The sequence below is a fragment of the Cyanistes caeruleus genome, chromosome 13 (genome assembly GCF_971803275.1).
Source record: "Cyanistes caeruleus chromosome 13, bCyaCae1.hap1.1, whole genome shotgun sequence".
Lineage (NCBI taxonomy): Eukaryota > Metazoa > Chordata > Aves > Passeriformes > Paridae > Cyanistes > Cyanistes caeruleus.
In genome coordinates this window covers 16,858,660-16,883,331 of record NC_141713.1, presented here as the reverse complement: position 1 = coordinate 16,883,331, position 24,672 = coordinate 16,858,660, and the positions used below count along the sequence as shown (strand labels likewise).

The 24,672-nt window shown below is 41.5% G+C and overlaps 2 protein-coding genes across 23 annotated transcripts in view; both read left to right on the top strand.

Annotated features, from left to right (window-relative positions):
• DAPK2 (death associated protein kinase 2) overlaps positions 1-23,145 on the top strand; it is a 41,101-nt gene extending 17,956 nt beyond the window's left edge. For 10 of the 19 annotated variants that reach the window (XM_086849284.1, XM_023934201.2, XM_086849289.1 and 7 more), the window contains 10 exons: positions 1,326-1,547; positions 6,772-6,910; positions 8,330-8,459; positions 8,599-8,647; positions 9,327-9,353; positions 11,897-12,049; positions 13,447-13,492; positions 18,602-18,691; positions 18,871-18,951; positions 19,453-23,145. In XM_086849284.1, the coding sequence (XP_086705410.1) occupies positions 1,326-1,547; positions 6,772-6,910; positions 8,330-8,459; positions 8,599-8,647; positions 9,327-9,353; positions 11,897-12,049; positions 13,447-13,492; positions 18,602-18,691; positions 18,871-18,951; positions 19,453-19,524 (1,009 nt within the window). In that variant the 3' untranslated portion in view covers positions 19,525-23,145. Of the gene's footprint in view, positions 1-1,325; positions 4,900-6,771; positions 6,911-8,329; positions 8,460-8,598; positions 8,648-9,326; positions 9,354-11,896; positions 12,050-13,446; positions 13,493-14,381; positions 16,295-18,601; positions 18,692-18,870; positions 18,952-19,452 lie in introns of those variants that run through there. The other 9 variants (XM_086849281.1, XM_086849278.1, XM_086849279.1 and 6 more) reach the window with 4 other exon arrangements.
• A 41-nt stretch (positions 23,146-23,186) lies between these two features.
• HERC1 (HECT and RLD domain containing E3 ubiquitin protein ligase family member 1) overlaps positions 23,187-24,672 on the top strand; it is a 109,315-nt gene continuing 107,829 nt past the window's right edge. For 3 of the 4 annotated variants that reach the window (XM_086849213.1, XM_086849201.1, XM_086849193.1), the window contains exon 1: positions 23,187-23,480. The gene's annotated coding sequence lies outside the window, so the exon portion shown is untranslated. The remainder of the gene's footprint in view (positions 23,481-24,672) is intronic. The other variant, XM_086849204.1, reaches the window with a different exon arrangement.

The following is a 24,672-nucleotide window of genomic DNA, read 5'->3' as shown; positions in this document are numbered from 1 at the left end:
TTGGCACATCTGTTCCTGCCTCTCTCCTGAGAAGGGTGTAGGATATGTATGAAAGTGAAAGCCTAAAATAAGTATGTCAGGCTGCCTGGTATTTGTTTGAACTCTGAAATGAGAGGCTGTCTCTGCCATAGGGTGGGAGCCTTTGAGAGCAATTGAGCACCAAGTGACAGTCTTAGTTTTTAATTTCTTTGTCTTTCTATGTTTAAGACAGACACCAGTTGGATGTGTGTGTTGATGAAGCACTAAGTACAGCGTGTAATGAGGTGCTGAATATAATTACTGCATAATTTAAATGCCAACTGTACTTGCATTTTTGTATTTCTCATTTACCAAGCCAGTGAATGATATAATATTATAAACAACAACAGTCAGTGCTTATACAGTGTAGTCATGGGGTGGGGGTGCACTTAATGGATTTGTTTGTGATTCTTTTAAAGAAATCCTGTCTGATAAAATCACAGTAGCTAAAGGTTATGGCTACCTGTAGGATGAGTCTTTTCCTTCTGAGTCTGGATATAATGTCCTGAATAAGGAAGCAGCTGATACTAAATGTATACTCTGGGACTGGAGATCTGCCAATTCATAGGAGATAAGGTGGTAATTTTGCAGTTGGACTACATTAGGAGCCATGGTGAGGAAAATTTTATTAGTAAATTGCAAATTTGTGCCTTTTAGTCTTAATGCAGCCACTGTACTATTTGGTACACTGGGAAATTCTTAGTCCTTGAGGTGCAGTGAGAAACCTGCACTTACTCTAGTTATATTTACAGCCAAATTATCAAATGAATGCATAAATACGAGTATGCATTTTTTTTTTAAATTTGAAAATTAGTTACTGGAGGCCAGTTTTGCATTTCCAAAGAGTAATCATTCCTTTGAGTTCTTCTCTAGAGACTATTCTTAAAACAAATATTTTAGTGTGTGTATGTGGTCTTTCAGAACATCCAGTGGTGTGTTGCAGACTTGAATGTCTTAAGCATTACTGAGTGAAGTAGCAGTAACTTGAACCTTTTGAGACAGATCTTACTCATTTAAACATGAACTGTATTTTAGAGGTTTTAACTCCTTTTGTCATCCTTTATCATTATCAGTCATTGTCTGGCTTTGCTAAATTTCAGACACTGTAGGAGGTTACCTTGTTAAGCTCTACTGCCTTTGACTGCAGAGTCCTGACAGTCCTCACTCTTGTACCACCAACAAGCTCAGTAGTGCTCAGTGATGCTGTCAAGAGCTTGCAGGATCAGGCTTTGTATGGGACTGGCTTATTTGCAAAGCTATCATATAAAAGCCTCAAGAGCATTTTTGTTGTCTCCTTGTCCTGGCAGTGGTCAGTTTGCTATAGTGAAGAAGTGTCGAGAGAAGAGCACAGGGGTGGAATATGCTGCCAAGTTCATCAAGAAGCGCCAGAGCCAGGCCAGCCGGCGCGGGGTGAGCCGGGAGGAGATCGAGCGCGAGGTCACCATTCTGCAGCAGATCCTGCATGCCAACATCGTCAAGCTGCATGATATCTACGAGAACAAGACAGATGTGGTCCTCATCCTGGAGCTGTGAGTAAGGGCCCTTCCCTGCAGGGGTGGCTGAGGTGAATAGAAACCAGAGAGCACTGCAGAGGCTGCTGGAGCACAGGGGTGCTGATAAATGGAGCTGTTGCATTCTCAAGCTTCAAAAATCTTGGCAAGAGCACTCACTGACTGAGGTGGGTGGTAAACAGGCCCCCCAGCTCATCCATGTGCCCTGGGGATACAGGTGCACCTTAACATCAGCTGAGGTCCTTTGATACTGAGCCAGGGAATCTTAATAACTTGAAAACAGTTTACTAGGGGAAGGATTACCTCGTGTCTGCCTAAGAGCATGAACCTTGGAGGAAGTACAAGTGGCTGCTGAATGCTTGTTTCATTTTTCTTCCTGCTTTCATCTCTTTCAATACATGTGAGGCCATCAAGCCTTTTCCAAAATTCACAGCCATTTTCATTACTCCCATATTTTCCTCATTTAGATCAGCTAGGGAAGGAAAGGGGAAGAGGGCAAGGGAAGGGGGTTTTTAATCACTAGGAATTGACTGTTGAGGGTGAATAGCAGCCGGATGGGAATGAAGAAGAGCTCTTTTCTCTTGTGCCACCGTATGAGAGGGAAAACCACTACTATTTAGGTCCTGCTGACAAGTGGACCTCTTTACCCCTACATGCAAAATGATGCAATTTTTCAGTGTGTATGGGGCAGGAAATACAGTCACTGTGGTTGAAGTTAGGTAGACCATATGTTCCCTAGGACACCAGCCTGGACCTTGTTATGGAATCCAGGCAATGAGGCTTTCATCCCTGAGGGAGCTCTTTAGGGGAGCCAGCATTTCGGCCAGGGAGCATTCCTGGAGATCAGTGTGACTGCTGGAAGATGGCATATGAGTGATGCTGAGCATCTGTTAACTCTGAAGTATATGTCCATGGCCAAATGTTGATCTCTGTAGCCAAGCTCTGGAAGACATGGAGGAGTTTCCTCTTTCTCACTACTTTGACTACTTTGAGCTAAAGCAACCTAGTGTTTCATTACCTTCTGTTTTTTTCTGTCCTCATGTGGCCTGACACATTTTGTCTGTCCTTTTGTCAGGCTACGTATTCCACTTTGTAAAACCTGCATTCAGCTGGATTTTGACCTGATTAAGGCCTCTGCATTCAGCTGCTGTATACAAATTGAGAATGATGATTATTGCTAATAAAGATAATTAAATCCTCTCTGTAAATAGATGATCTTTTCCCCTCTGACACCCTGCTCTCAGAGTCTCGTGTTCCCTGCTGTTTATCAAAATAGGTGGTACAGCACCTGGCTAACCAATCTTACGGTGATCTACAGTGAATTTCAGCTTCAAAAGAATGGCCCCAGTATTGCTGGGTAATTAAAGAAGCTGTCCTGGTGTTTAAAAGAGGATTTGTCTGAAAGGTTGACCCTCTCCCCTACTCACAGTGCTGGCAAAATCATCTCCTCTTTTCAGATGGGTCAGTTTCATAGGTGCTGGTTCTCCTGTTCAAGAGCAGTGCCAGGTCCATTGCTGTGCAGTTTTGCAGGTACAAAGCTTCTCTTAGCTTCTGCACATTGTCCAGGGACTTTCTCCCCACAGCTTTCCGTGGGGTTGTTGTTCTCTGTCTCCTGGGCCCTGCCTGGAGCCTGCTTTATCCAAGCAGAAGCAGCCTGGATTGATACACCAATGTCTCCTCTACAGGTGTCAGGGCTGTGTACACAGAACAGCTCTGTCCAATAAGTAAGGCAGCATTGTTTGTCTTTTATTGGACTTCAAAGGAAAAGTAAAGGTATCATTTGCTTGTTTCCTTGCCGTGGTATTAGGTGACATGGTAAAAGGGAAAGAGATGGAACCAGAGGAAGGAATTCTGTGAGAGTTGAGAAACGAGCATTTCACAGTATCACAGAATGACTGGGTTGGAAGAGATCTTCAAGATTGAGTCCAACCGATGCGTAATACCTCAACTAAACCATGGCACCAAGTGCCATATCCAGTCTTTTTTTAAACACATCCAGGGATGGGGACTCCACCACCTCCCCAGGCAGACCATTGCCAGTATTTTATCACTCTTTCCGTGATGAACTTTTTCTTCATGTCCAACCTAAATTTCCCTTGGCAGAGCTTAAGGCTGTGTCCTCTTGTTCTGTTGGTTGCTGTCTGGTGAAAGGAACTGACCACCCCAGAGAGTGATAAGGTCACCTCTGAGTCTCCTTTTCTCCAGGCTAGACAACCCCAACTCCCTGCAGGTGATGATTGAGAAAACAAACCTCCTTGGATGTTCAGATGTAACTTGATGCAGTTATGACTGTTTTACTGCAAAGGAAATAGTGCTTGAAGGTGTGTTTTTTTTCTGGGATTCCATAATGGCTGGCTTTTGGGATTGCTAAATTTCTTCTGCTTGAGTTTCTCTGAATTCAGGTGTATAACTTGGATAAGAATGATCTTGCAATATACTGCTTACCACTCTCTAGGTACAGTTTACTGAAGCCTGGTTTTGAAGCTTGAGACTTTGTTAATGATGAATCATCTCATATCTTCTACTGAATTTCCCTTTAGATTACTATTTTGAGATCTTAGTCTATACCTCAAAAGACAAGATTAATACAATGTTTTCATGTATGCCCTTCTCTGGTCTTCAGAAAATGAAATGCTCGTGTGGTTATTGTAGAAGGGAGTCTTTTGTCAATAAAGACAATAACAGACTTTGAGCTTTCAGAATTTTTTTTTGTTTCCTTTATTTTTATGTTGTATTTTATGTTGTATTCTGTTGCTTGGAAAGCCCTCTCCCTAGCCTTATTGCATGTTAGCATGAACTAAAGAGAAGAGGGAAAATACACCAAGGAGCTCTCAAGTAAATATCCTGTGATCCTCATTCTTGTAGTTGTGCCTTGGGCACAGCTGGTTGCCCAGGATGTTGGTGACATTGCCATTGGGGCAAACTCCCTTGTGTGCTCTGAGCAGCTGACCCAGCTGGTTTAAGTGTCCAGTGTAGGAACAGCAAGAGAGAATGAGAATTAAGTAGCTCCAGTCTGGGCAGCTGAACTATTTTCTGACATTGTAGCAGAAGAGGTTGCTCTGAAGGGAGTTGCCAGTCTGCTCCAAGCAGGAAGGTATCCTCAAACACCCTGAGCAGAGCAAAGGGCTCTGCCAAAGTGGCTCAGCCTGGGAGCTCTCCTGAAGTGAGAGTTCTGCAGGACTGGGGCTGGGCTTTCGTCTGGCCTCAGGGAGGTTAAAGAGGACAGTTTAAGAAACAATCACCATGGAGATTTTGCAGGGTAGAAGAGGAAGAGAGAACAGTGTGCCTACATGGTTACATTCCAGAAAAGTACAAGAACATACCCTAGTCCAGATGGCTTCCTGATGACCGGATGGAGTGTTTGCCAGAGGTGATTGCTTAAATTGCACTCTGAGTAGAAATCATTTAATAAATGGGACTCACCTGCTCACTGTATGCAGATTTCACCAAGCAACTACCAGGTTTTTCTTACAGATTTCTGTACTGGTTTGTCACAGTAGTCTAGTAACTGTTGCACTGCTGAACCAAGGCCTCTAAACCTACTACAACATGGAAAGGAGACAGTGTTCTCTGTTGTACAGGGTACAACCAAACCTGTCCAGAAAGGCTGATGGTAGTGCTGAGACCCTTGGTAGGTGTCACCTAGAAAAGCAAATCAAGAGATCAAGTAATAGTGTCACAGGTTGTATAACTGAGATTAATAGGAACAAGAAGGTGCCAGCCAAAGACAGCAGTTGCAACATATTTCTGGGTCATATAAGTCTGTTTTTCGTTTGCCAGCCATTTAGTTGTAACAGTTAAAGCATTAAGTGACTTCTGCCCAGGTGAAGGGAGGTAACTTCTGCCCAGGTGAAGTGTTGTTCCTCACATTGCTTAGAAAAGTTTCCAACTATGTGAGAGGTGTGAAAAAAATACCTGGTAATCAATGGGCAAGTCACTATGTCCAGTCTCTGGAACAGCAAGGCATGTTGTCACCCACAGGAACAGCAGGGGAAGTTAAGACACAAGTCCAATGTTTTTGTGGCTTTTGACATGCTGTTCTTGCTTGCAGTCGACTTGTCCTTGCAGATCTCGTAGCTGTTGACAGTAGCTTCCTCTGAACGAGGCAGAGTAGGGAATCACCATATTGTCACCACCAGTGTTGTGCAGGAGCCTGGGGTCAGAGAAGCAATTCCCCAAAGACCTCTGGAGCACCCAGCGTGATCTGACCTTGTTTGTGACTCACAGCACCTGAGGAACTCAAAGCATTTTGACCTGCTACTGCTTTGACAGGCAGTTCATTGGGCAACAAGGCCGAGAGCTTGTTTTCCAAAGTGACTGTAGCATCTCTCAGGTCCTTTGCTTGCACTCTGAGCACAGGTGCACCAGCCCCCATGAGTAGCAACTGTTTTGTGGGTTCCCCCAAAAGTGAATCTGAATGAGAATAAAGAAATAATACTAATGACAGTGTGAACTGGCAACAATAAATGTGAACATAATAATGAATAATAGCTGCAAGCAATGCCTAATTCAATATTTGGGTCATGTTTCAGATAAGCGGAAAAATAGCAATGGAAGTCTCGTAAAAGGCACAGAAATTAAAATAAAGGCTTATATACTAATTAGGGTGGAATGGATTTCAGCTTTGATGTGAAAACTTGTAGTAACTAAGAGCACTTCATTGATTTGGGAAGAGGTTTTTTTGTACCTTCCAGCCTGCTACAATCTGCTTTCTTCTTGAGAGATTCAGCACCAAAGAAATCCTTTCCTGTTACTTATGTCAGGCAAGAATCTGTAGTAGGACAGGGTGATGGCCATTCTGGAAAGAAAAGAGATTCTGTTGGCTCATTTTACTACCTCAGGTTCTGGTGGCAACCACTAAGAAAAGTAATTCTTCAGCAGCTGTTGACTCTTACAACTTGTTCATACAAAAAAAAAAAAAATGTTGAAAAATAGCAGTTGAAGTGGTTGACTTTTTGAAGTAGGTGCATGTCTGGAGATTCAGCAAACAATGTAACTCTGGTTCTGGTCCTTTGTGGTCCTTGCAGCATCAATGGAAAAGCCAGTCCTGAATTTACAGGGAAGAGAGCTGAAGCCAAAAGGAAGTTTGGGCACACCTGGGACCAGAACGCAAAATTCATGATTGTCCGTAGGAGTAGACTTTTTCTAACTGTACTGAGGTTCTTTGCTGCTTTAGTTTTCTGTGCTTACACTTACTTTACACTGGATTACAGTGCAGGAGATAACAGGATGTATTTTGCAGGGTTTGTGGAGGAGAACTTTTTGACTTCCTGGCACAGAAGGAGTCTTTGAGTGAAGAGGAAGCAACCAGGTTCATCAAGCAGATTTTGGATGGTGTGCATTACCTTCACTCTAAGAAAATTGCTCACTTTGACCTAAAGGTAAAGATGTTGATTTAGGCTTTGGCTGATTTGAAACTGCTAATTTTAATATTTAATACCAGTAATGTCAGGTGGTCAATAAAGATGTAAGAATTGCAAGATAGAAATCAGAAAGCATAAGTAAAGAATCGTTTAACTGATAGTGACTATCACATAACCTAATATGTATTCACTTAATAACTCTCTTGGATTTTAAAGGACTGTGTGTGGAGTTCAGGAAGTGTTAAATTAGACATGTATTTTTAAGCAGTGATCTGATTAGACAGAGAATGGTTCATCATTATCTCATCACTTGACAGGGCTCCATTGGTTGCAGTGGAGCTACAATGGTTTATACCAACTAAGGAATAAAACAGTCCTCCAAGAGGTAGTGACAGTGACTTTTTCCATTTCAGTCTGTTCTGTCTGTTCTAAAGGAGCTTACATTATGTGTCTGTGGTGTACATATATGTCCTAGATCCATGGAAGAAAACTAGACTTGTTACCCTGAGGCTAAAACATGCTTGCTCTAATGCCTATGAGAATAAATTACTCATATGCTCTGTTTCCCAGTGTATGTGTTAGCAGGAGCACCTTCCATGTTAGATTCTACTGTGGAAAGGCCAGGCAGGTGCCAGCAGGGAATCAGAGTCTCTCACTGCTGCCCTTGAACTTATGATTAAGTTAGGACAGATGATGAAGCATTAAAGCTCATCATGGGAGATAAATTGAACCCATAGTTTACTCTGAAACCTGTGAATTCGGGCCATGGTTGGGAGTAGCTATGGCTGAGAAATTTAGTTGAAGAAAGAACTTTATGAAATATGTTGTATCTGGTAAAAAAGTAAAGTCTGTGGTTAAACATGTTAGTTTTGATTTTGCAGTTCAAGCTTCAGCTTTTTCTTACAATGCTTTGAGGAATTCCACATGTTCTTTTGATAGCTTGCTATCATATATGATCTAAGACCTCTGATCCCAACTCTTGGCATTTTCTGGGACTGCTCAGCTGGTAAATCCTGGATCTTTCCTGGCCTTGCTGCAACTGTGAATTTAGTCTCATAGAGAAGTTAGCTTTTCCTTCCCTGAATAGGTTCAACATTTAAATAAAACATCTTCCATTGGCTTACAATACAGAATAGTGTCAACTGGGCAAATATTGTGAAGTGTGAGTTCCAAGAACAGATAAGTAAAATTGCTGTCAACAAAAATATTGTGCTGTGCAGGTGTCACTCAGGGCTGGGCAGTAGCATTCTGTCTGCAAACACCTGAACTGCTTAAGCTGCCTTCTACCTCTATCAAAAGAACTGTAAATGGTTAAGCACAGGTATGTGTTTCTTGTTTTATGATGATGCAATGGGGAAAAAAAAGCACTTGATAATTCTGTTACTTTCCAAGATATTAATATTTTAATAACATAGATCTATCTTCTGTTATTTTTAGCCTGAAAACATTATGCTTCTAGACAAGAATATCCCTATTCCACACATCAAACTCATTGACTTTGGCTTGGCTCACAAAATAGAAGATGGAGTTGAATTTAAAAACATTTTTGGAACTCCAGAATTTGTAGGTGAGTGACATGTTCCTTTGTCTTATATTGCAAATTCCAGAGGAAGTCAAGACATCTTGTCAAAGTTAAAAATTGAGAGATAGAAGTTGTTTTAATCAATTTAATCAATTGCTGCTGTTTGATTAAATGTTTCTTACAGCTCCAGAAATTGTAAACTATGAACCACTTGGACTAGCTGCAGACATGTGGTAAGTTTTATAATGTGTTAGTACTTCTTTTTCCTGTTACTCTACAGTTACTTTTTCCTATTTTGCTCTTAATAGAATCATTGCACTGCAACAGATTTAAAAAAAAAACCAAAAAAACCTCCAAAAACTTAAATACAGTTAATGAGTCTTTGTTCTGTCATTCCATTTTTATACATTCCTTTAAATTAAAAGATAAACATTTAATTTCTGCAAAATTACATTGGAAAACTGGAGTGATGGCAGTACCAGAGTTAACTGTTTGCCACTGTCCACGCAGTGGAGCACTCTGAGAAGGAAACATGTTCCTGCAGAGCTTGTGACAGCTTTATTTCTAGGAGCCCTTCATGCAGAGGAGATCTGAGCACTAATGTTGCCTGCTGGGAAGGCAGGCAAAAGAGGTCACCCCAACTCAAATATCCTGCTCCTCTGTGTTTCATGTGTGCACTGTAGTAAGTACCCACTGAGTAGAAATAAGCAGAGACTTCAAATATCCACATTACTTGATGTTATATGTAAAATTAATTTTTTTCCCCAAAACCCCATTCTGTAAGAGATGTTAGCAGTTATCTAAAGCCACAGTGGCTGTCTTGCCTCTGTTCCATCTCTACTATTGATTCTGCACATTAGAAAGAATAATGGTCATGTAGAATCCCTGCAGTTAATGTCTTTTGTTTTTTAGGAGCATAGGAGTCATCACCTACATACTGTGAGTACAACAGATTCACTCCTGTAGAAATGTAGAAATGTTCCTAAAGCTCTGTTGCACTAGTACAGAACAATTCTTCCCTTCAGTCATTTAGGGATCTGCACACATGGGGTGGGCAGGGGTTTGTATAAAGGACAGGGGTTATTCTGCAGCTTTTTCAATTTAAAATGAGGGTAGAAGATGAGGGACATTCTGAGCAGAAATCAAAAAAGTCCCTTGCACCATAGGCATTTCTGCATTTTATGGGATCTCATCCGTTCCAAATGGTAGAGGATGGAAAAGCCAAGAGGATTAATTGCTTCTGGAATGACTGTGAGCTGCCAGTGTGAGAGCATAGAAATTGAAAGTTTAACAGTCCCATTTACAAGATGGGTTATTTCAGATGGAAACAGGGAAATTTTTATTTGCTTGTAAAGGCAGCAGTCTAGATTATTATGCATAAGTAAGGTCAGTCATTTCAAAAAGGTGAATTTAAGCTGAAGGAGGAACAGAGAAGTTGACCTTGGGAACTGAGAATTCAACTTACAGGAGAAGAAAAAGGGTTTGTTAAAGCTAGTAAAGGTTGGTTGGGGATAGATATCATTATAGTCAGGAAGCATAAAGTGAAAATAGATCACAGAATACTTTTTAAGTACAGATTATCCTTAGAAGTGTGAAGTGTGTCAACTGGTGATGAATAAATAAAAGGGAGGGAATTACTATGCTGAAGCTCTCAAAGAAATTAGTTTCTATGGGCATCTGGGGACAAGCAGTTGAGAGTTTTAAGATGGAGCTTGACAGTTTGGGAAACTGCTTGTGCAATAATGATGCATGCAGCAGAGGAACAGCACTCCTTGCTTTTCCTCTCGTTTGACATGAGAATTGCAGGAGTGGTCAGTGATCCTTGATCCTAACTGCTTCCACTGAAATCTTGTGACTCCTGGGGAGCAGGGAGTGGACACTGCTTGCTGGGAATGACACCCTCAGCTTTGGCTGTTCCTTGTGATACTCACAGGAATAATTTGCTGCCAGACTTGAAGAAGGTGGACTGTTGTATTAGGTGGATTTGCACTACACAGCTCACAGGTCAGGACAAGTGCAGAGGCTTCAAGGGGAAGGATTGTCTTTTCAGTGTGGAAAATAAACTTTGACCTATGCAGAAGGGTTAGACCCTAAAAGCTGTAAAAGAGAGGTAGGGTCTGAGGAGTCAGATTCAGTGCAACACATTCCCTTCTTTTCTGCGGTGCAAAGAAAATTTGGGGTATTGGTTGGAGCCCAAGCTCAGGTAAAGAGATTTAAAATGTGGTAGTTGGAGATTGGGCTGAAACGCTCAGGTGGTCCCATCTAACTTCCTGCTTATCTCCCAAGATTCCCAGTCAACCTGGTGGTGGCAATACAGACAAGGTAAAATGTCTGTTGAGAGTGGGATGATGTAAGCAGTGGTTTAGTATTCAAAACCTCAGTGTAGTTCCCTGAAGTTTGGTGCAGTCGTGTTTTGAGCCTGCTACATCCTGAAACTATGTTATCAAAGCTAGGCATAATAGATAAGCACAATAATAGCCCAGGAGATTATTAAAAAGGAGTGGTATCAATCTTCTTGGTATAAATAACATTATCCATAAAGCAGACTTTTGCAAGTCAGCATCCCTTTATGTTGTGGGAGGAGGAGCCTGGAGGAAAGGCAGGGCAGGAGGGGTCTGGGATGACTCTGTTTTGACACAAGTTTTATGGAGCAGAGGTGCAGAGTCATCAAAGATGAAGGTTGACAATCACTGCTGAGAGATAGACAAAGCAGGAGGAAAGCTTTTTCTTAAGTTGATTGCTAAATGACATTTTATTATGGTGCTGTCTCCATTATATCCTTGCAGTTGGAGCAGGGTGCCAAGAGAATGAAATTTTATGTTGTTCAGAAACAGTTGGATTTTATTTCAGCAAAAGCCCTTTTGCTTGTGGATTCCTTTTGCTGAGCAGCATGGCCCTGCCTCTTCAGTGGAGCTGGCTCTTAGGCAAGACCATGTGCCTGGCAAAAAAATATCATATAAAAATACAAAATCATATATCGTATTTTGTTTCCAGCTGAGAAAGGTTTCTTGGTTGAACCCCCCATGCAGGGAACTCATTAGCAGCTTTGCAGAGAAAAGAAGTTGGGGCAGAGCTTTTCCTTCCTGAAGAAAAACTATAGAAACACTATGTTATCTGCTTGTATGTTATAGAAGCTTCAGCCTGGTAGTCTTTGTGGGCTCACAGGAATAGAGACTCTCCTCAGCTGAAACTTTTTCTAGTTTCATTAGCAATGACTTAAATGAGACACTCAGGAGAGGAGAAGCTCTGCATTTCTCTCTATGTGCACGCATTAGTGCTGCACTAGAGACTTTAAATTCAAGTCTGGCTCATAACCACAGCTCTAGTGAGCCTAAGCTAGCTCTGTTTATTCCTACATGGCAGAGCTGCTTCAACACAAGAGCCACAGATGTCCTAAGAGTATATTCCACAGTCACTGTAATTTTACTAGGGGACTTTTGCTGCTTATTTTTCCAACTGATTCCTCTTTCTGGCTTATCTAGGCTTAGTGGTGCATCACCTTTCCTTGGAGAAACTAAACAAGAAACACTTGCCAACATCACAGCTGTGAATTACGACTTTGATGAAGAATTTTTTGGCAATACTAGTGACCTGGCAAAAGACTTTATTCAGAAACTACTGGTGAAAGATACACGGTAAGCAGATATTCAGAAAGACCCATTTGTCTCTAAAATAAGCCTGGTGAAATGTGATATTACAAGGAAAAAAGTGTTTCTTGCAGTGTATATTGCCAGTCAAAAGCAAGACAGGAGGATGTTGCTGTGCCCCTAGTTAATCACTGCACCCAGAAACCCTGAGGAGAGAAACCAAATCTCCTCAGCTAAATGCCATGTTCAGGACTGAATTCTCACCTGAGTCAAGCTGGCACAGTGTAGCTGAAGGGCTGAAAATGGTGAGCACAATCTTGAGTTCAGGGTAACAGCCACTCCATTATCTCAGTCTCTTATGAACTACTTCCAAGGAGGTGATACCATGCCAGAATATGCCCCCAGTGGTGCAATGCCAGAAAAATTACTACATGTACTGATGTGGAGTTGTTCTAAGTCTCTGTAGCTGTGGCAGTCCCCTAGGGTTTGTGTGACAGCTATGCAGATCTTTGTTCCCAGCTTACAGGAACCACAGTCTTTTGTTTTTAGTTTTTCTTGCTTTTAATAAAGTACACACAGAAGTAGCATCTCCTTCCCTGTAACTTTCTTTGTCCTGGAGCAAAGTCAGACTGTTGTGGTTCTTTCTAATGGCTTAATTAAGGGATAAAATAGCTAGGAGAGAGAAGGAGCTGTTCAGTGAAGATTTCTGCAAATTATCAGGCCCCTCAGTGTGGGGTAGAGTAGGTGTTTGATGAGAGTTCTGCACAGGTTGGCCATCTCCAAGGAGAAGTCAGTGCTGTTGGGATTTGTGTCATGTACAGACATGGTGCCTGTGCAATGCTGGGTTTCTGTCTTTGATTCTCGGTGTTGTTAAAGTGCTGTTCACCCAACTGCTCCAGCGCTGAAGGAAGTGAGGTTTGATTCACTTGCATTAGATTTGCACTATTCTTCCAAGAAATGTTGCTTTCGGGAAACAACAGCTCCTGCAGTGTTGTAATACTGTGTTCCAAAGGACAGTGTATAATTGCTATTATAATTTGGTATAATTACTGTTGATTACTTCTGGTATAATTAGTGTTGATTCAGACACAGTCGTATCAAAGGTGTATAGCGAGAATGTATTTTCTAAGCATGTTGGATGAACAAAACAAAGGAATGTATTGCTTTTTATGGAAGGGTGCACAAAAGTACAGGTTGATTTTGATAAAATAAGAATTAAAGTTGTGTGGAGTAAGGACAGTTACCTACTGAAGCTGAGAACAGTAACTAAACCGCACACAAGCGGTGTGCCTCAGGGAGAAACTTAACCCTGAAATTTGAGGGTTTGTCCTGGAATTATCCTGATAAATGCTTCATAGGAAGCCTGGGAGGAGTGTGGGTTAATGGACTTGTGTACCAACTATTTCTCATTCAAGTCTTTGGGGTTTTTTTGTGTTGTTTTTTAGGAAGCGGCTTACGATTCAGGAAGCTCTGTCTCATCCATGGATAACGGTAAGACTGAATAACAAAAAAGATCATGTTTTTTTCCATAAGCAAAGCAGAGATCATATTCTCACTCTTTCTAGTGTGTTAAATGGAAAACTGCCCCCTAAGTACTTTGTTATGCTGTGTGACTCAAAGAAATGTACAGGGAGGAAATTGGTTGGGTCTGACAAAATCCTTGGATTTCTGCAAATTATTTCCTTTATTATCATAACTTTCAAAAAGAGAGTAACAAAGCTCTGATGTTTATTGCACGTTACAGTATTTCATATTGGACTGGGCTTTGCATTTTTCCATTCTTGTTTGCTTGGGCATATACTGTGTGTTTGCTTTAATGCTTTCTTGAATTGAGAGTTAACTGCAATCAATATGGAAAATATAATTTCTCTGAAGAGAGAACTGCTGCACCCCATGTTCTGGTTTGCTTACATTTGTGTGTCTGTATGTATTTTTTCATCATAAACATTGCTTGCTTGTGAATTGTGAATTGTAAAATACATTAGCTAGCATGACTAACGAGGATTTTTGAAATTCAGTTTTAGTTTTGCTTCACACAAAACATTAATTGTAGTGGTTTTAGGGTTGTTGGTTTTCCTTGTATGAATATTGATAGCTTTAACACTGTTAATTGCTAAAAATTAGCATGAAAATAAGTTGCAGCCATGTTGTTTGCACTTATCACATTGGAATGAATGCACATGACTTGTCACATTCAGTTCTGGGCTTGTGTGTCTGGTGTTTGTTTCTTCTAATCAAATGCATGAAAGAAAATCTTTGTGAGCAAAGAATCTCCCAGCATTGTGGAAACCCAGACTGCATCCTTTGTGAAGAGCTTTTGAATGTCTGCAGTCTTGAAAGCATTCAGTAATATTGGTTCCTCTGTCTGATGACTCACCAGCTGAAAGATGAAACCAAAATCCAGGAGAACAAGAAGGTGGAGAACACACAGCTGAAGACGAAACGCCTGAGGGAGTACACAATAAAGTGCCACTCGAGCATGCCCCCCAACAATAGCTACATCAACTTTGAGCGCTTTGCCCACGTCGTAGAGGACCTTTCCCATGTGGAGCAGGGTTTCAGCACCTTGGCTGCATCCCACGATTCCTTGCAGGAGGACATGGATGCTCTGCTTTCCATTTATAATGAGAAAGAAGCTTGGTATAAAGAAGAGAGTGAAAGTGTGAGGCACAAGGTGTCCCAGCTGAAGTATGAATACCGTAAAATGGAGTCCCTTAAAAGGCATTTGAATGATGATATCGAGGCTGTCGGCGCCAGTCTCGCAGGCGTGTGTGGGAAATACGCCGAGCTGCAGAGCCAGTATGACTCCCTCAGACAGGAACTTGCTGAGGAACTCAAGTGGATACAGGATTTAATGAGCAGTTTTCAACTGGAAAACAAAGCTTGTATGAACAGAAACTTTGACTCTGTTTTCAACAAAGATATTAATGAATCACTAATGGAGCTGTTAAATAGATCTTGCTGTGAAGAATTCCTTGCAGGGTTGAATCTTGTTGTGACAGAATCCCATCAATAATACTGAGATCAGGCTAAGTGCAGGGTTTGTTGCTTGTTTCAATGTACATCAGTTTAAAAAGGTTCCAGTGCATAGATTCTACACAAAAACATGACCTAGAATTAAAGTAAGTTCTGATGTATAGCACAAGCTACTGACCAAAGCTATACCCTCCCAGTGATTTGTAGTGTTGAAGTTGTTTTTGGTTTTTTTTTTCCTGTGTTCAGTGTCTGAACTTACACAAACAAGATTATCACAGTGGTATGGACACATCTAACACCAAAGCCTTTGGTATTGCCTATATTTTACTCTGCATCATTACAGTTCCTAAAGATTACTGGGTAATTAGTGTGGTAAAAAAGAATAAGTCAGTCTGTACTTAATAGAAACTGGATGTCTGGAAACTAATAAAAATCCCCTTATAGCATCTTTGCTTGGCTGAAGGAAAGAGTTGGGTAGCCCTGCTACTGGCAGTTCTGTACACCTTATGAGACAAATATTTGCAAAGGTTAGATCTGTAAAATAAAGCAAATGGTTGTAGTAATTTAACATTTAGCTAGTACTGTGGAAATTCTCTGTGAAATGGCTGCCAGTGAAGAATGTTAGGATTAGTGTTTAGGCCAGTTGTGCAGGGTGAACTCTTTTACCATCAAAGGTAAGGTGAATTTTAAACTAAAGGATTAATCAACAGCTGAGTTTCCTGTCCTGTATCAAAGAAATCCTATTCAAAAGACACCATTGGGAGCTTGTAATGATCAAATGACTGTGTAATTTTGCAGTGTAAATGTTGATTTGTGACTAAGTGATAACACAATCCTCCGATTTGTTTTCTACAGTGAAGATTACAAAGCTACAACCAACTTAATCTATGGTGTGGCATTTGAGACTAGTGTTTTTCATATAAAGATTATTTTCCTTAGATTTTAAAAAGTAAAAGAAAAGTTTACAAACCTTAAATCATGCCCTGCTGTCTTGTATTTCAAATAAGTAGTTTGGTTATACTGTATTAATATGCACAGATGTATCAATTTCATTTTTGAGCACAATAAATAGTTAGTTATGCAGGATGCAATTGTTCCCTGTGGTTGATAGTGACTGAAAAAGATGCCAAGTTTCTGTTGGTATTTGCTGCAAGGTGACTGTTGTGCATCTACAAGAATCAGTGAGATAATAGCTCAAGTCCAGCTAGAGTGAAACTTTACATATATATATTGGCATATATCTTTCACTGGCCCTCCCCCTCCTCCTTTTGCAGAGAAGTTAATGACCTAAATAAACTGAATTGTTGTTGTTCCTAACATGATTAAGAATAATATTTCCTACTTTGAGATAAAAAATAAAAGCATACTCTCATCCAGTTATTGCACACTACAGTGGACACATTACTTCCATGTCCTCACAAAGATGTGCAGAGGCTGATGCAAATTCAGAGTCATGAAGACAGTTGTTCACTTGGGGTATTTTTGCTCCCATCATTGTGCTTGAAGGAGCATGAAAACTGGATGTGCTCTCTGTGGCATTGTTCTTGGTACAATAGGTGAAATTTTCAAAAGCTCCGAAGTAGTGTAGATAGCCAGGATGTGACCCTGGCAAGCTGGCATTGATGGCTGGGGAGAATTGGGCTCTACTGTGACAAGTAATATTAAAAATTTTGCAAATGTCCATTTTTTATTATTTCAGAATGCTTCTGCAGGTTCCTTTAAGCTGGAAGACCCATTAAAAGCTGTCCAGGAGAACTTGAACACAGGATTTTATTGTCAGGGGGAGAGAGCTTTAATTCCTAAAATGTAACATAAAGCCTAGTGAGAGTTAGAATTTGCAGAAAACACTCTCAAGCGAGTCTGCCTTCCCTCAGCCAAGATCTCATATTCTTTGTTCATATCCATTTTCTTTTTGAACAAATACATTAGCACAATGAGAATGAGCATTAAATGAGGCCATCTTGTTCCTGAGCATGTTTGGGTGAGGGTAATGTTGTTGTGACTCGATCCTTGAGGCTAATCACACACTGCTTTTGGGAAGAGATCCTGATGTTTGAGAGAATGACAAAGTCACTGGTACTTACACTGGTACATGCAGGGTACTTAAAATGGAGAGGTGGTTATCACCAGTCTGCAGTAAAGTGAGTTAGAGTTGGTGATGGTTCTGCTGCTGAAAGGGCACTGGGAAATTTTTCATAAAGATTGTACAGCTGACATTTAGCCAGTGACTTTTTCCACTTGAGATTGATTTCTGCTTGCTGGCTGTTTGCAGCGTGAGGAAATGATATTTAATGCTTAACTGTACCAGTTCTGTTGAATGCAAATGGTGTGTACATGTAAATGAGAGGGGGGTCCAGCTGATAGCTTGGCTCCTTGAAGTGCTGCTGAGATCCCTGCAAAAATGTACGTACCTACAGCATTGATGAGAAAAGTGAATTTGTTGTCTCAACCATTTCAAGTTACTTTTCTGAAAAAGATGTTTAAATCCTCACTGATGTGTTTTCCATTCTCCTTTGGTACTCTTGCTATTTCAGGTGCATGGCTTGGTTGCATTCCAGTCCAGTTCAGTACAAATATTTCTGTGATATCCACCTCCTCCATATGCAGATCAGAACAGCTGGGATGGTTGAAACTCCATACTCTTGAAGGGCTGATTCCTGGCCTTTCCCTTTTGACTCTTGCCTGATCTGGTTCTGAACCATTTTTTCTCTCAATCTATCAGATTTGGTTTTATGCTTTATGCAAATTTTGATGTGCTTTTGGAATTGAAATGTGCTTCATTTTCTGAAGGACTGTGTCAGGATTTGTGGAACATCTGTTCCTTAACACCAGGTTGACATCCAAAATGATAGGCATGTCACTGTTGGACATGAAATGATTCACACAGACAGCATTCAGTGTGGGATAAAGGAAGAAGACTTTTTTCTGTCGCTTCAGTATTTATAGATTCTCGACAACAACCAGGGATTGAATAGTTAGGTTACCACCTTCCCAACCATTGTGGTTGTGAGAAACGTCCATCGAAAGACATATCTTTAATGGAATGTATAAACATCTATGTTTATAGTTGCTTTCCTGGGAAAGTGTCTAGAAACTATGATAAACAATATCAGAAGCTTTGATTCAGACACTAGGTATGTGTCTGAATCCTGATCTATATTCTTTTTTGTTCCTGTTTTTCCGTAGTTAGATACTGCAATTATTTCATTGCCAGGGTGTCAATGCCTTGTGCTCTCGTACTCTGGCTATGGTTAAAGGACAAAGCTGGAGATTTTTTCAGATATCATTATCCTTGTCACTAATACTACATGACAGATACCTTTTGTTCCATTTTATTACAGTGACGTCATCCAGAGAAGAAAGGGAGATGGGGCAGGTATACACAGGAAGCACCTTAGCAACTTTACCAAGTGAAAGCATAGCCTTAGCACCTGCTAGTTTTAGGATTTTATTTGAGATCTGTTTATACCCAGAGCGGGCTAGATTTAGTTCTTTTTCTTCTGCTTTTACCTGTGTGAATCTGCAGCTTCCCCGGCTTTCTTTCAGCCAGCTCCACATGAGGTATCTTGCATATTTTATTCACCAAAGGGAGCCAAACAATAAAATTACTCTTTTATCTTGCAGCCTATGGACAAGCAACAGGCTTTGGTTCGGAAATCATCTGTTGTTAACATGGAAAACTTCAAAAGGCAATACGCTAGAAGGCGATGGAAGGTATGGCAATGAGCCTTTAATCCTTCTCACATGTGGCTTCCCAAGCCTGATCGAATCAGAGGGCAAGATAGAGCTTCAACGTAAAATTGTAATAGGCAGTAAATGAATGAAATGTGTTTGAATATGTCTACACTGAGTATTTATGGGTTTTAAATTGGTTTTCCTCCCTCTCTGCACAGCTTTCATACCGTGTTGTTTCCCTGTGCAACCACTTATCGTACTCGCTGGCGAAGAAGGTCCTGACCCAAGATGAGAGTTCGGTAGGTAGAAGGAAGAAGAACTTACTGTGCAGTCATTTCTGCTGTCCTTATATGAATGAACAGCCCAACAGGAGAGCAGTGGCTCAGAGAGGGAAACTAGATGAGACCATGGCATCATTTGTGTCTTGAATGCTGCTGTATGTTCTGTTACTGTGACAGGAATCTTGTGTAGGGAGAGCCAGCACCTTGGTAGACCTTCTAAGTGCATTTATTGTGTAAAGCAGCAGCAAGGAGCCTGTAGATGATGTCTGGATCCCAGGCAGTAACCATGGGGTGTGACTGAGATCCAATCAGTCACAGGGAACCTCACTGCTCTTGTGCCCAGCTCTGTGATGGAGGGTGGGGGACCCTGGCACTGCCTGTGACCTTCTGGAGTGAAAATGTGAGAGCTGTATTAGCTCTGCTCTTCCCAGTAGATGATACTGATAATACTGGAACAGTATGTATAAGAGCATGGTATCTAATTTACACGACAGAGACTTTGTGGCCTTTCTATTTCAGAGAAACTGTGAAAGCGACAGTGAGGATCTTTTACAAAGAAAAGCACCTCAGAGGAGAAGCAGCCTATCGTAATGGGATGAGAATTCCATGGCCAGGAGGCAGGAAACTTTCATCCTTGCTGAAGTAAGCAGCCCTGGCAGCAGACTTGGACTTCTTGTCTGAATCCTTGCTTCTTGCTTCTCAAACTACACCAACAACTGGATGATGGTCTTAAATGCCTACTGAGCATTTTAGAAAATTTGGAATCAAGATTCCCAGGGAAATCCTACAACACAAGCACCAGCTGGAGTCCTTTTATATGTTGAGTGTTTCAGTGATACTTCAGTCTATTTCTGATGCTGAGTCCAGTCAGGGTGTGGGGTTCCTACTGATAATCTTTTACTGCAGAATAATTAACTTTCTGCACAGTGGTTAAGACTATGTGCATTATTATTTTGATCAGGGAAGTTTCTAGTGAGTCTTAAGGATTTTTTTAATGCAATTTTTATATTTATTAATAGCATAAATATTTGATGGCAGGTATCTGACAGGTTTTGTTCACTGTGTGCAGCATTCTGTTATTGCTGTAACTGAAGAGAAAATCACAGTGACATTACATACCATAACCTTGATTTTGTGGACGTGGCAGTAAATAGTTCTGAAATGCAACAAGAACTGTGCTCTGGCCATTGTGTCTGGCTGGGGATTAGCACAACTCCCTTTGTCAGTGGGAGTACAACTGACTGTGGCACTGAGGTAGGCCAAGGCAATTTTTGGATGAAAAAGAGAAAAAAATTCTGTGGTGATTTACATGCACCCAAATACAGCATTTTCACAGAATAATGGCAGGTGCCTTACCAAACAAAAGGGCATTTAGAAACCTAAGGCATGTGAAGAAATAGTCTTTATTAGACTTTGTTATTATTATCATCAATATTTTTATTGTCAGCAAATTGGAGACTTGTTAACACCTATTTGTACAGGTGCTGTTTACATGTAACCCAGACTGCAGACATCTGTATTTTATTCAGGGAGTTGTATCCAAAATTGAGGAATAAGCACTTTGATATTGATGTAACATCTTTGCACAGGGAAGTTGCATCATTTTAACTATATTAGTTTCTAAGCCAGTATTGTTCAATTGGTACCAAAAAATGTGCATAGGGTATTTTTTCATTGAATGTATTTGCTATTAGAAGTTCCTATTTATTTTGCCATTTAAGGAATTAAAAATCAGAAAGCATGTCTATTAGAAACAACTATAGATGGATGAGGAAACTGATTTTGTTGACTTTACACTTGTCACCTCTAGGCTAAGGTTTTGGAGCAGGTGTTGAAAACTAGTATCAGCTTAACTTTGATGGCTTCCAGTTTCTAAGAGAGAAATAAAAATATGCTGCTTTTATTTGTAACTTTGTGTCCTTGCTTAGAGACTAAAATGCAGTTGATAAGAAATTACTTCTGTGAAAGGAAGGAAATTTATGAGAAGCTTTGGAGGAGAGAGGCAGAATGTAGGATTTGATGGAAGAAACATAAAATGAAGGAGGGGGTGAAATGAAAGGGACATGGAGGTGATCCTGGACTGGGAATGATGGAGGAAAGGAAAGAGAATGTGGATATATGAATTGTGGAGGCTGGAGAGTAAATGTTTCTGCAAATATGGCACTGCATTTTTATACTACTTCTTTAATTTTTTTATTTTGTATCTTGTGCTGCCATAGCCTGTGATGTGTGCTGGTCAAGGGATAGGGTGCAGGGCATGGGCTTCTCTACATATTCAGTTAAAAGGTGTATTTCTGAACTTTCTGTGTAATTCTTGAGACAGAATCCTCAAAAAGTGTTGCAGTAATGTATGTATTAAGAGGGAGCAGTAACAGGGAAACCTGAGGTTTCAGTGTATCCTCATTTCAGCTGGAATATAGTTAATTTTCTGCTTAGTAGCTGGTACTGTGCTGTGTTTTAGATTCAATATGAGAATAAGGTTGTTGGTAATATGCTGATGTTTTAGTTGTTGCTAAGCAGTGATTACCATAAGTCAGAACTTTTCAGTTTCCCATGCTCTGCTTGTGATGAGGTGCACAAAAAGCTGGGAGGGACCATAGCCAGGGACAGCTGACCCAAAATGGTCAAAGGGATATTCCAGCCCATGGAATATCATGCTCAGTGTGTAAACTGGGGTGAATTGGCTGAGAGACACAGGTCACTGCTCAGGGATGGGCTGGGTATTGGCCCGTGAGTGGTGAACAATTGTGTTATGCATCACTTGTCTTTCCTGGATTTTATTCTTCTCTTTTCCCTTCCATTATTATTAATTATTATTATTATTATTATATTTTGCTTTAGTTCAATTACAAAACTGTTCTTATCTCAAAGTAACCCTTGAGGTTTGCTTTCCAATTCTCCCCACCAGGGCCAGGGGAAGGTGAGTGAGAGGCTGTGTGGGGCCTAGTTGCCAACCAGGCAAACCATGGCAGTGTCATGGAGTGTCTGTTTCATAAACAGAACACTAAAAATATATATTTGGATAAAAAAAACCACTCAGCTTACCTACTAAATTTTGCTTCCTGCTTTCCCAAGGATGTGGAAAACGAAACAGACTCCAAGCCAGTGGTATTTTTATGAATTTCTAGACTTTAAAAACATCTTTGGTTTCCAAATTTTAGATTGTGGCATGTGTATGTAAATCACACTTTTAAAAAATGGGTCCTTGTTAAAATAGGTTGTTGGATCAGGATTGTGCTCCCATGGAAATGGAGTCATTCTCATGTAAAATTCTAGCAACTACTAAGAAAGATGGGACACAGCAGAAAGGCAGACAGAGGAGTGCAAGGCTGTGTGAAGCTCTGGCTTATTGATTCTACATTTATAAAGACTTGAGGTGGTATTTCAACAGAGACATTACAGACATCTCACTGTTCAGTCATCTTTGTGTCCATGTGAGCTAAGGCCAGATCTTTCTCTCTGGCATTCAGTCATTCCTCATGGCTTCCAAGCAACTTCATTGCACAGAGCCCACAACATGCAGCACTCCTGTCCTGTCCAAACTATCTCCTGCTTGTTCCAGGTAGGAGCATGCTGTGGGTGTAGAATCTCTTGTTCTCAGGACTAATGTTGGTGATGCATTAGGAAGCTTTACAGTGTTTTCCCAGCTGTGTCCGTGGCCCTGTCTGTTCCATGGGGTGAAGCTTAGCCCGCTCAGGGCAGCACAGTGCAATTGTGCTGCTTCCAGTGCTGGCACAACGCCTGCTCACTGCAGGGTTTGGTCTGAATTCATCACCCATGGGTTTTGAACAACCACCTACAGGTTCCTTTTAGTAAGGGGCCAGAAGAAAGACATGGAAGAAAACAGAACATTAAAAGAATTTGTGTTACAGAATCTTGCTGGGAGAAAAAAAAAACGTATTTTCTATGTATTACTCTGTTTTGCAGTAGGGAACCTGGAGAGAAATGAAGTGATAGTCTGGGGGGGGAAAAAAAAAGAAAAAGATAAAGCACAATAAAAAAACCCCACAAAAGACCACACATATTTTTCTTAAAGTATACCTATTTGGCTATTTTGATTCTTATTTTGGCAGTGATGTTTTTTAATAGACATATTTTTGTTGTTTTGTTTGTTGGTTTGGGGGATTTTTTGTGTGCCTGGAAATACTACAGCCTGTCAAAAATAGCGAAGATATTTGTTATTGTGATTTGCTAATAAAATGTTGGAAAGCAGGACGGGTGTGTCTGTTTCCCCCAGTCCGGGAGCGGGGCCTGAGGCGAGGTCCCTCAGCCGCGGAGCCCCGCGGGCCGCAGCAGCCGCCCCTCAGCGGCGGGGAGCGGGCCCGGGCCGGCGGCACCGGGCCGGGTCGGTGCCGCCCCTGCCCCGCTGGGGTGAGGGGGGCTCATCGAGACCAAGGTGGCGGGAGAGCCGCTCTGGGGCTGTGGAGGAGCCGCCTCCGTGGCACCGGCTCGCCGTGTCGCCCTTGGTGGGCCCGATGGGCTGAGCTTCCCCCTCAGGATCGAGGTCCCCACAGCGCAGCCCGGTGTCCCGCACCCTCGGCAGCGAGGTAGGCCCGGCCACAGCCGGCCCCAGCAGCTCTGCTATTCCTGCCCTCGCCTCTGCTCTGTGCTCTTCTACTCCGTTTACTTTCGCTTGCTCCTTCTATCTCTTAATAAGAGGTATTGTTCCTATCTACGTTTTTATGTAGATCAAGGAATTTGTATGTGCAGGGAAAAGAAGGTATATATTTAACAATTAATCAAATAACTTAGGCGTTTCTTTTCCTTCTCTCATTTCTGTATGGTCACTGTAACTAGCTGACATTCTGTATTGTTCACATAAATGTTTTTACATATGTTTTTTATGTTTTTACATAAACTTCAAACTTTTAACAACTCGGGTGCTCAAATGGTAGGTAATACGTAATTTTAAGCATGTGTGAGTGAGAGGGGTTAAAGAGGGTCAGGTGCACCTTGTTACTGGACGGGGTTGGCAGGGAGCCATCAGCTGGAAGTGATCGTGAGCCTGATGAGTGATATTACAGCAAACCCCCTCCGGAAGGAGCACAAAGGGTAGGAGGATTGCGGGGGATGGCCAGACCCCAGCTGGAGTGGGCAGGTTTGTTGCTGAGGCTCAGGGGCAGAAGTCAGACCCTGAGGCAGAGCTCCTGGTGAGAGCGCGAAGGTTTCAAATGGACAAGAAGTCATGGTCCTTGTCATGGTGAGTAGCTTTGCTGAGGGAAGGGTGGATTGAGGACAAGCCTTGGGGAGCCCTGATGGAGTCAGGTGGTCTTTGGTTGTGTGAGAAGATGGGAAGGAATGGCTGACCTGGCTGTGGGTCTGGGTCTGGTGTATACACAAGCGGTCTGTGACCATGCCCTGTGCACAGTGTACCCCATATAGAAACATGGGTGATCCAGGAGCCTAAGCATGGACCTGGGGCTCTACCTGCAACTCCTTGTGCCAGAGCCTGCTCAGGTGTCTCCTGACAGTGTCACTGCTGGTGTAGTTTGCTGTTATTTTTGGGGGATAGGTGCAGAGACTGTCACTGAGCATTAGCTTTTTATAGCAGTTTGCTACAACTTGTGACCATCCATCTCAGAGGTGTAACATTTTCCTGTTCTACTTGGAACTGTGCTCAGTCATGGCATTTTTCGGGTGGGATGTGTCTGCTAAACAGAAAACCTAAGAAAAATGGTGTCGCATCAATATTTCCTAAAATATGTTTTTCCCAAGGATGAACCTTGTGAACTACATACA